Source organism: Lycorma delicatula, chromosome 11 (genome assembly GCF_047948215.1).
Source record: "Lycorma delicatula isolate Av1 chromosome 11, ASM4794821v1, whole genome shotgun sequence".
Lineage (NCBI taxonomy): Eukaryota > Metazoa > Arthropoda > Insecta > Hemiptera > Fulgoridae > Lycorma > Lycorma delicatula.
Window position 1 is genome coordinate 28,343,388 of NC_134465.1, and position 12,318 is coordinate 28,355,705.

The 12,318-nt window shown below is 27.4% G+C and overlaps 1 protein-coding gene across 3 annotated transcripts in view; it reads right to left on the reverse strand.

The window, feature by feature from the left end:
• The window catches only part of LOC142332105 (uncharacterized), a 528,381-nt gene that overhangs the window by 125,147 nt on the left and 390,916 nt on the right, over positions 1 to 12,318 (reverse strand). For all 3 annotated transcript variants that reach the window (XM_075378327.1, XM_075378328.1, XM_075378326.1), the window contains 2 exons: positions 11,448 to 11,613; positions 278 to 431 (listed from right to left, as the gene is read on the reverse strand). In XM_075378327.1, coding sequence (XP_075234442.1) covers positions 278 to 431; positions 11,448 to 11,613 — 320 coding nt within the window. The remainder of the gene's footprint in view (positions 1 to 277; positions 432 to 11,447; positions 11,614 to 12,318) is intronic.

Sequence of the window (12,318 nt, forward strand, 5' to 3'; positions counted from 1 at the left end):
AACCTCCAAACTTCAATCACTCAGGATTTTGAGTCCTGTGCTAACCAAACTGATGCTCTGAAGAAATTACAATACACTGATAATGTTTATAAAATGTATAGGCTTTGATTGCTATTCATCAATGTTATTCTTACAAGCATGACGATAGTGAACATAAAGGGGATTTGGGGGGGGGGCGAAACTCTCTGGCGGGCTAATTTTAAATATTGATGTTTAATATAATGAAATTTTTTTTATAGTAACTAATAAAACAAATAAAACTTAAATATAAACTTACTCGTATCCCCGTTTGAACAGAAAGTAGACGCTGTATTGATAACGATGATGTGCTTTCAAGTTCTGATCCAGAATCAGCTGACTGTTGTTCTGGAGAGAAAATACTATCATGAGATACACTAAGACCAGATGACTGTAAATTGCCGCCAACACTCCTACAAAAAAAGAAGACCACAATAACTAATAAAGGATAAAAAAATATGTAGGAAAAAATGTAATTATTCACTGTATCTTCATCCATTGATTTAAGAAGATAAGAAAATTCTACACTGGTAGTTCAGAAGAACTATTTATTTAATGCATTGTAAATGTAATGTCTAATAATCGCAAATCTATATTTTTGTGGAAAATATTCCCATTATAATAGCAGTATTTTTGTTGCCACAGTGTAAAAATAATGAATGTATGTTAGATGATAAACCCAAATTGATTTCATTAGCAATAAAATCAAACCATAATGTTTCAGTTTTCAGTATATAGGTGTATATATATATATATATATAAATACACACACACACACACACACCTACATAATAAAAAAATTACATTTATACATTTCTATCAAACTAAATAACAAAACTACTTTTATTCAATATTTCATTATATGTTGGACAATGAGAAAGAATCTTACAGCTAAGTTTAATATATTATCTTATCATTAAAAACATTTCCAACTAATCTAAAGTTACCAGGTAAATTACATTTTTTCTTCAATAAAAACAATGGTTTTTTATGATTTATAAACAATAACAGAAAAACACTAGAATAAATCTGAATTTTTGAATGCATATTTTTAATATGTAGTTATAAATAATATCCACACAAACACCAACTAACACCAACAAAATTGTTTTTTTTAATTTTTGTTGATTTCAGTTACATTAACATCTTCACATAACTTCATTAGCATTATTTCATATAATTATTATTTTAGTGTATTAAAATGAATTTTATCTAATTCCTTTTCCTATTAATTTATTTTTTATATTTTTGTGATATTACTTTGATTAAGGTAATTTTCTGATTGTTTTTCTTAATACTTTAAAGCCAAATCCTTTTGTTATTCGTTGGATTATACATCAACCTTTTTTGCAGTTTTGCACAATATATTGATCTCCAAATAAAATAACTAGTGTATCTTCCTTGACTTGGGACCCATAGGCAGTTTATTCATGTAATTAGTGTACCTGAAGCTGGACCTATAAATCACACCTATAACAAAATGGTAGCCAGGGACAGTATCAAGAAGCCATTACCATTAAAATACAGCAGGTCAATCTATTTATGTATAATAATTATGTACTGATCTCAATTGGTATACCGATTTATAATACGAAAGGTAAAGTCGATAGATGGGTGGAATATATTGAAGAGTTATACGGAGGAAATGAATTAGAAAATGGTGTTATAGAGGAAGAAGAGGAAGTTGAGGAGGATGAAATGGGAGAAACAATACTGAGATCTGAATTTAGGAGAGCATTAAAAGATTTAAATGGCAGAAAGGCTCCTGGAATAGACGGAATACCTGTAGAATTACTGCGCAGTGCAGGTGAGGAAGCGATTGATAGATTATACAAACTGGTGTGTAATATTTATGAAAAAGGGGAATTTCCGTCAGACTTCAAAAAAAGTGTTATAGTAATGATACCAAAGAAAGCAGGGGCAGATAAATGTGAAGAATACAGAACAATTAGTTTAACTAGTCATGCATCAAAAATCTTAACAAGAATTCTATACAGAAGAATTGAGAGGAGAGTGGAGGAAGTGTTAGGAGAAGACCAATTTGGTTTCAGGAAAAGTATAGGGACAAGGGAAGCAATTTTAGGCCTCAGATTAATAGTAGAAGGAAGATTAAGAAAAACAAACCGACATACTTGTCGTTTATAGACCTAGAAAAGGCATTCGATAACGTAGACTGAAATAAAATGTTCAGCATTTTAAAAAAATTAGGGTTCAAATACAGAGATAGAAGAACAATTGCTAACATGTACAGGAACCAAACAGCAACAGTAACAATTGAAGAACATAAGAAAGAAGCCGTAATAAGAAAGGGAGTCCGACAACGATGTTCCCTATCTCCGTTACTTTTTAATCTTTACATGGAACTAGCAGTTAATGAGGTTAAAGAACAATTTAGATTCGGAGTAACAGTACAAGGTGAAAAGATAAAGATGCTACGATTTGCTGATGATATAGTAATTCTAGCCGAGAGTAAAAAGGATTTAGAAGAAACAATGAACGGCATAGATGAAGTCCTACGCAAGAACTATCGCATGAAAATAAACAAGAACAAAACCAAAGTAATGAATGAAATGTAGTAGAAATAACAAAGATGGACCACTGAATATGAAAATAGGAGGAGAAAAGATTATGGAGGTAGAAGAATTTTGTTATTTGGGAAGTAGAATTACTAAAGATGGACGAAGCAGGAGCGATATAAAATGCCGAATAGCACAAGCTAAACGAGCCTTCAGTAATAAATATAATTTGTTTACATCAAAAATTAATTTAAATGTCGGGAAAAGATTGTTGAAAGTGTATGTTTGGAGTGTCGCTTTATATGGAAGTGAAACTTGGACGATCGGAGTATCTGAGAAGAAAAGATTAGAAGCTTTTGAAATGCGGTGCTATAGGAGAATGTTAAAAATCAGACGGGTGGATAAAGTGACAAATGAAGAGATATAGCGGCAAATAGATGAAGAAAGAAGCATTTGGAAAAATATAGTTAAAAGAAGAGACAGACTTACAGGCCACATACTAAGACATCTTGGAATAGTCCCTTTAATATTGGAAGGACAGGTAGAAGGAAAAAATTGTGTAGGCAGGCCACGTTTGGAATATGTAAAACAAATTGTTAGGGATGTAGGTTGTAGGGGGTATACCGAAATGAAACGACTAGCACTAGATAGGGAATCTTGGAGAGCTGCATCAAACCAGTCAAATGACTGAAGACCAAAAAAAAACAACAAAAAATCTCAATAAAAATCGATTAATTTATAACAAAGTCAAAACTATTATTTTTAAAAATATAAGTATTATAGAATTTAAACATTTATTTAAGAAGATAGAAAAAGATCTCAATATTTTTGTACATAGAAGTATGCTTAATTAAGGTAAGATTTAATAAAGATGAAAAATATAAAATTTATAAGATTTAATTAAGGATTTCTTTTCAGGATATCTAATAATTAGGATTACTAAAAATAAAACAACAATACTATTTCTAATAATGTTCATGGATAATATACATTACAGTGACATAATAGTTATTAAAGTAACAGAACTTTAGCTGTACAAAGTACTAAAACTGGATTACATCATCATAAATAGAAATAGAAACTCTCTTGATATATGAGTAACAGATCAATGAATTATAAAATGATGAAATCATTAAATTTTACTTCATAAATCTTTTATAAAGAATTATTTAAACGTCAATGCTAAAATTCAATAATAAAACATAAAATAAATAATCTTACAACATACAATGCCTCATTACTCAATGCTCTTTCATAAGATCCTCTATATATTAGCAGAAGAAAAATCTGATACAAATTTCATAAAATATTAATATTAAAAACAGAGTAAACACACAAACACACACTCATACACAACGAACATGTCTATAATGCAATGGATATGACGTTGATAATCTTACTGAAGCAAGGAAAACATGATAATGTGTACAACTGATATTCATAAACAGAATATAACACAAATTAGAATTTTATACTTAAATAAACAATAAAAAAATTTTTTCATCCAACCTCACACAAACTGTATTTAGAAGCGTAATCCACAGATCCATATCACCTAAAGATCACTCAAATTTAATGGCTTTAAAATAGTTAGCCGGCAATCTAATCTAACAATACAATCATTGACTGACTTACAAGATAAATTAGAATTAGGTAATTCCCCTATAGGCAATTCAGCCACAGATTTGTTTTTATTGAGATCTTTGGATAGGAAAAAGAATCCTTGCACAGTTCCGTAGGTACAAAATAGCATAATCATCACCAGTAAAGAGAGCTACTCCAATATTGCTACAGTTATATTGCTGGCTATCAATAAGTCCTACCTTGATCCCACAGATTGAACTAGAATGTCCGATTCAAACCCACAGCCCTTAAAAGTAAGAGAAGGCATAAAAGATAAGGAAAGGAGAGAACATCAACCCACAGAGGACTGCCTATGATTTAGGTAGCATACCACATTGTCCAGGATCACATAACATATTAATATATGTATATGTATACAGACTTGGAGAAAATAGGTCATACATTTTAAAACAATGGAAATAACAATAGCTTTAAGAATAAAAAGAAACTGTTATAAAAAAAAAATACACAATCCTAAACAAACTGAATATCCATGGAATATTTAAACTGACATGTACGGTACTTCACAGATAAGGAATATTAATTCCAAACTAGTTTTCAAACTATGCACATATTGAATGGAATAATATTTTACTGAAATATTTCTGTTATACAAACTGAACAGTTAGACAATGTTCTAAATTGGTCAAATAGAATACAGATTCAAACAAAGATGTAGCGAACACTTTTTATAAGTAATCCAAAACAATATAGCGTTTGTCAATTTTTACCAACCACGTCATAAATTAACTAATATTAATAAAATAATCTTGAAATTCTAAACATAAACAAAAAAAAAGAATTATATCTTACCACATTTGAATATAATAAAATATATAATATACAAATAACAAGGATATATACTAAATAGACACAATTCATATTCACACACACACTTTTTGACCACAAAATGCGTTTTGCTCATTAAAAAAAATGAGATGATATCATATGAGAACAGCAGTGCTAATCAATCAAGATAATTGTTAGACAAATTAAAACTGTAGATTTGTATTTTAAAAAAACTTCATATTTAATAAATCTGTTTTAGCTCCTAATTAAAAAAGCTGATAAAATTTAAAATTCAAATTTTTGTGACTTAGAATTCAAGCTAATTATTATCGCCCAAACGTTAATGCATAATTTAAGAAGCTTTATTATAAGAATAATAATGAGTTTAATTTTACACAAGAATATTTTCTGACTATTTTATATATATTGTAATAAAATATGAAGAGATGGAAACTAGAACGTACAGAAATTACAATGTGCCCTCAAATAACCAACATGAGGAGGTCATTCATTTTATATTAAATTTTTGCCAATGAAGGCTCAATCCTCACATATAAAATTAGATTATAATTTTTAACCACCACTTTACATATTATTCCACTAAAAAAAAAATTTTAATAAAAAATAGCCCTACAGAACATAAGTTACTGAACACCTTGAAATGGTATATCTTTATTTTTCTAAGTTCATGAGTTACTTATAAAATTTGGAATTGGTGATACTGCCTAAATAATACTTTTAAAAAACCCAAAACTTCAGGTATTCCCCTAACAATATAAAAAATTCTTTACCACAAATACTATAAATATGGAAATGTTGGTATCACAATATTCAATTCACTAAATTAGCAAATATGAACAAAAGATGAGTATTTTAATAATAGGTATTAAAAATAAGTTTATTATGAACTAAAAACCTACAACAAAAGACAAGTAAAATGTTAGCAAATAAATGAATACTTAAAATGAACAATTAACCAATTATGGCAAAGGTACTTATACAAAAATATACTAAGAAAATACCTGTTAATAACATATTTTAAACATAAACATATACGTTAGTAAGTTAATAACTATATATGTTATTACTTTATATAATATAGTACAACGAAATTCCATTTTACATGGTAATTTCCAACAAGATTATTGGTTTACAAATATATAAATTAAAATTAAAATCATATAACCATAACTGCCGACAGGATCTTTGAAGTGTAATTAAAATTTTACAAGGACACATAAGCGTACACAAATACATCAGTTACAAATGTTACAGTTATATATATGTATATTTGTATTGCACTTGTACGTTATAGACAACATTCACTCATTATACAAACTTGTTAACCTTCCATTATTATTACTGTGAAGCACTGAATTAATATTGTATTCAAGTGTTCTGTAATAATGCAAAACATTAAGTTTTTTAAAAACATATTTATATTTTACACTAACCTTTAACTTTCTATTCTAATAAGATATGTCCTTTGCATAATTAGGATAAAAAAGTAAATATTACAACTATATTTATTATAAACATTAATAATAAACATATAACTAACAAACAGGATATTTACATTAGTACAATAAAGTTTTACTTATTTAATTTTTATAGTCACGATTGATAATATACTTAAAAGTGTTATTTATTCATAAAAATATTATCATCAGATTTTCATAAAACATGTATCTAAATGTAGTACAGTGGATGTTGCTCAATGTGTTCACACCGGGACAAAACCTGTCTATCGGTAATAATTCAAAAATGGTATTACAGTTGTTTCTATGATAAACAATAAGGTAGGATTGCGTTTGTTGTATTGATTGTTTGTTGTATTGATCGTAGTTATATAAATCTATACATTTTATATCCAAAAAGAGTAATAATATGAATAAAATATCTAATTCCTTCAGAGTTACTAAACAATAAAAACAGTATTTCCTTGATCACCATTCTTTCTTATACATTTATAAACAGTAACTTCAACGGTAAAATCAAACCTATATAGTAACAAATTTTTTGTAAATGTTTCATCATTGTGAATCCTTCAACAATTTATCAAGTTAGAAACCATCCATATAATTGTATCTCTTGTTAATGGAAATTTGTAAACCAGTCTAATTTTGATTTTACCTAATTATTTTTTCAATTCTGATTTCTCTAACACTTTAATTTCATTTTTCAGAAATCTTATCGTGTCATGATTTTTTACAAAATAAAAAAAGCATTTACAAAATTATTAACTGACCTGTTGCATTGAAGTGGCTGATTTTAGGTACTATCATGTCATTCTATAGTTGAAAGGTATTCTCTTTTACGTTTAAATTATGATTTTATTTGTATGCCCATAGGCATTGCTACCAATTTTTGCATTTATGGCAGTTTTAGGCAAAAGAAAAACAAGTTTTTTTGTCAGTTAGTTTAGAATAAACTCAAAAAACATTTTAATGCCCTAAATAAAATATAATTACAATAAAGAAGGTCTAATGATAATGGAACTTCATAACTTAACTCAGTAAACACACAAACACAATTAATTTACCTTTATAAAATGAGAAATAAAACCGATTGATATTATATCTGTTCAAGGTCATTCTGCTGTACAATATATAATAGTATAAACAAAAGGTAACAGGTTCTACCATGTTATATGTGCCCTCTCATACTCTCCAGATTTTTTCCTTTATCTCAATGTAAACTAACATTTGACCTTCCTTTTTCATGATATTACTATCTTGTGCAAATAATATAAATTAAATTCTAGTAACTTTTTCAAATAGTTATGATGTTTTTATCAGAAATACAAACACTGATATTAGCAATCTAATAAATGAAATACTTTTTCCTTCTAGTTAATAAATGATTACGACTTGGAAAACGTGTTGACATAAGGTATGATCTCATTCAATGACATTTTATTTATAAATTACACAAAACGTATAGTACATTTGAAGTCCATTTGATTGATATATAATTCTACTAGGCCAAACTAAATAATTGTAAACAAGTTACAATTTAAATTGTAGTAGTAAATGAAAAATTAAAAATCTATAGCCTATTTCTACACATCTATAAAATCATTCTAACATAAATTTTATGAAAACAAGCAGATACTGATGTAATAGAACATAATAAATTTAACATATACATATATTAATACACAGACTATTAAATAACGTAATCTATCTTGACGTATTCAGTAAGGAAAGTGAACAAAATTTAAAAAGCCAAGAAAATGCATTTTTGTTTAGTTTTATAGTTACATTTATCAGTCAAATTGTATTTATGTAATTAACTATATTTTAGATCTTAATATTGGTACAAACATTTACTTAATGTAAACAATAATGTTGCAAAAACATGTTGCATCGTATCATAATCTACACCTGTACTTTACATACTTTGTTGACACAATCAGACAATATATTAACTGAACATAAATGTGTTGTTATAAGAATAAACAAAACCATAAAGCTATATAAAAAATTTGCAAATACGATTAACTTTTGTATGATACTAAAAACTTCATAATACTAACCTTTATGTAGGATGAAATTAAAAACAAACTTCTCAACATTATCTTGAAATAAAATATTTTTTATAATTTAAAAAAATATATATTTTTGGTTTTTTCCTTCAGAAACTGTTTTTCTCATTTGTCAGGAGTTATGTGAGTGAGATTTGGGAAAATTGTTATCAAACTGAGACAAAGAACAGATTATGGAAATTAGAACCTGTGAAAAAAGCATTATTAAGATTCCAACCTGAAACTTTCTGAGAAAGAAGTCACTACCACTATATCACTTAGTTATGTGAAGATTATGATAACTTGCAACTACATAGATTTCAGTAATGTAACAAGTATGAATTATTTAAAAACATTTTTAAATCTTTCAAAAATATTAACAAGTTATTTGGTACTAAATTACTACGAAATCAAGCATATTACTTCAGAAAACATGAATACAAAGGGTGAATTACAGTAAAATAGAAATATTATCTAATGTACAGCTAGTATCTAACGTAGATCTTAGAAACAGTTTATTAAGAACTTTACTATAACAAAATATAGATAAGAAAAACAGAGAAGAAAAAATAAAAGCCTGTGAAATGTAGCATTACATGAGAATCTTAATGAAAGCACTTAAAATCAATAGGAAAGAACACAAATTGGGTTGGTGGGTCATAACTTAAAACATCCAGGTTTAGTTAATTTGGTTGTTGTAGAATAGCATCAAACTGATCAAACAACTACTTTTCTGAGAACAGAATTCTTGAATTTCTAAGCAATTGTCAGGGATGAAATATGAAAAAAGTTACAGATGAATAAATATTAATTCCAAAATGGGATTCAGACTTGATAAAATATTGTTATTTTACTGAAATATTACTTTTGCTAGATAAATTTGAACAGTTTGAGCAGCAAAATGTTCTACATTGATCTATCAGGATACTGCTTTAAACAAGGACACAATGAACTCTTTAAAAAAAAATCTCAGTAGTAACTAAACACTTCCCAATCATTACACATATACAAGTTATAAATCCATCCACATTAACAATAAACTTGTTAAATATAAAAAAAGCCCACATCTTAATGCACTTTAACAATATGAAATATACAAACGTACAACAATCGAGTAAATGAATATACACATAGTAATAAATGATGTATTTAAACCCAACACACTCTTTGACCACATTCTAAATAGACCTAATATAAACAAACTATCCTGCTGACAACAGGGTGAGAAATTCAGTGTCAGTAACTAAAAATGGTTGCAAGAGAACTGAAAGCATCTTGATACCAACTAAAAATTCAATATTCTATAAATCTATTTTGGTTTGTCATTTGAAAAGTGGATAGTTTTAAATAATTTTATTTTCAATTAAGAAATAAAAATGTTAAAACTTCTTGCAACCAGTTAGAATTTTTTTTTGTTCTTAGACCGGATTTGTTGTACTTTTTTTACCACCAGAATAATTTATTTATTCATTTAGTTAAGATTACAAAATGTACTAAAACATAACTGCTATTACCTAAAGCAATAGATTAACTTTGTGGCATGAAAAAATGTCAAATTTGACCAGAATTTTTCTGAGACACATTTTTGTCTCCAGTACAGTTTTTATTAATGATTTTTACCTTCTATTACTTCTATATTAAAAAAAATTAACTATGCCATAAGACATGAGAGCCATTATCCTAGATTCATTCTTGAAGATTCTGTAGACATTTCTCTATTCCAATTAATTTTATTTTAGGAACATAAATGAAGAATTAATAAAATAAATTTGTAATTTAAATTTCATCAACCCACATAAATTTGCGCACTATTTTGAAGTATCTGTTTCTATTTGCAACCTTTCTAGCTTTTCATTCATTTATTGATAAGTTGTTTTAGAGTGAATAAGGCAATAAAATGTATTTCTTGTAGCATAACAGTTATACATCTGAAATGTCTCAGTAAGTAGCATCCTGGATATTATAGATTACAAAGAAAAGTATAATGCCAATGGTCAAAGCATACATTCAATAAACTGGTTCCTGTACATCACCAAAGTAAAGAATGTTAAAGCACCATTCACGTTACGCAGTTTTCATTTTTTAATCACTTATGGGCATAGCAACTTATACCACTTTTAAAAAAGTTTTTAATTAAAAATGATATAAATCACCAACGATACAAGAATAAAACAAAGGTTACCAACTGAGAGGAACTGTCAAACCATTTCTCAACTGGTGACCTGTTTTATTACTGAATTAGATGGTTCATTCATTAATACTGATAACTAAAAATAATGTAGACAGGAGTATAGAAAACTCCCACCTGAACGGACAAAAATAAGTACTGTAAACTTAGAACAATTTAGATGGCTTAGTACAAACCTTTGAAAAATTTACACTGTTTATCTATTTTTCACACATTATCTAGAATACCTACAACAATTCTAGGTGTTTTGAAATTTTTTGTAATAAAAAAATTAAAAAATCAGGTAATCTGTCACATAGCAGTTATATGAAACATCACCATGCAGTAAGATAAAACCACTTATTAACCAATATTGGTTAATGAGTGGTTTTATCATTTTTAATAAATGCCACGATGTCCCAGTTGCAAATTATTCTTATGATTTAAATATCCTATACTCTCCATAAATAATGTTTTAATTTAATTAAATACACAATTTATCATTTAATTATTGGGAAAACAAAAAAAAGAAGATATTTAGAAACTATATCATCATCTTAAATATAATATCTACATTCTGATCATTTTCAATATTTTATATTACGTGTATTTTGAACTCACTTTGTAAATACAACACTATAAAATACACTATACATATATATATATATATATATATATATATATACACACACACAAATCAAAAATCAAAGGGTTTCATGATTAACTTCAACCTTTTAAGATATTTTTGAAAAGAAGCACAATATAAAATAAAACATTATAAGAAATTTAAAAATAATAATTTCAATACCTTCGTCGATTAATATCGTCATCTAATAGCTGACTGGCAGACTGGCTTCTTGATTCAAGACTTTGGGCATCATTAGTACCCAATGATTCAACTTCGGCTGTTCTCGATTTACGTCGGAACATACGACGTAAACCACGTAATGGATGAAACCGACGCTTTTTAGGTTCTAAAACAACAGACAATAGAATTTTACATTATATAACAATATAATCATACATTTTTTTTTTGAAAATAATTTTTATACACTATTATTTGGCAAGTATGAATATGACCTGGAAATACAAAAAAAGACTAAATATGAGAAAAGTGGTGAATATATAACAAATATATACATATATTTACATATATCATAATTAACAAAGTAATATGTATACATGGATGCAATAATTTTCCAGTACCAGATTTTGTATAATAGTAGATCACAAGAATATGGTCCACAGCCAGAGATAGCTATCTACATCAACTTTTTTCATAAAGTAGATTTTTAACAACTTATTTTGTCATAGTTTGCCTATGGTTATCCAAGAACCCATTTTCGTGTGGCGTAATTTTCATTATTTAGGTTATATTTTTTATTGACTTAAAATTTGTTAACATATCGATAAAAAAAAAAAAAACTCAAGTGAAGGTGATTCAAACCAAACCATTTTTATATCCACAAAAACATTTAATTTGTGAACATTCATTATTCACCATTTAAGGAAGTGATAATATCTTTCATTAAGATATATAACAATGAATGTTTAACGTTAAAATAAAACTTATTAATTTTTTATTTCTACCAAAAAGCAGTACCGAAACAGTGTTCTGGCACCAGTGCACTCCTGGTTGTTGTGTACTGTTATAAAAACACGATAATCTTAGTTCTATC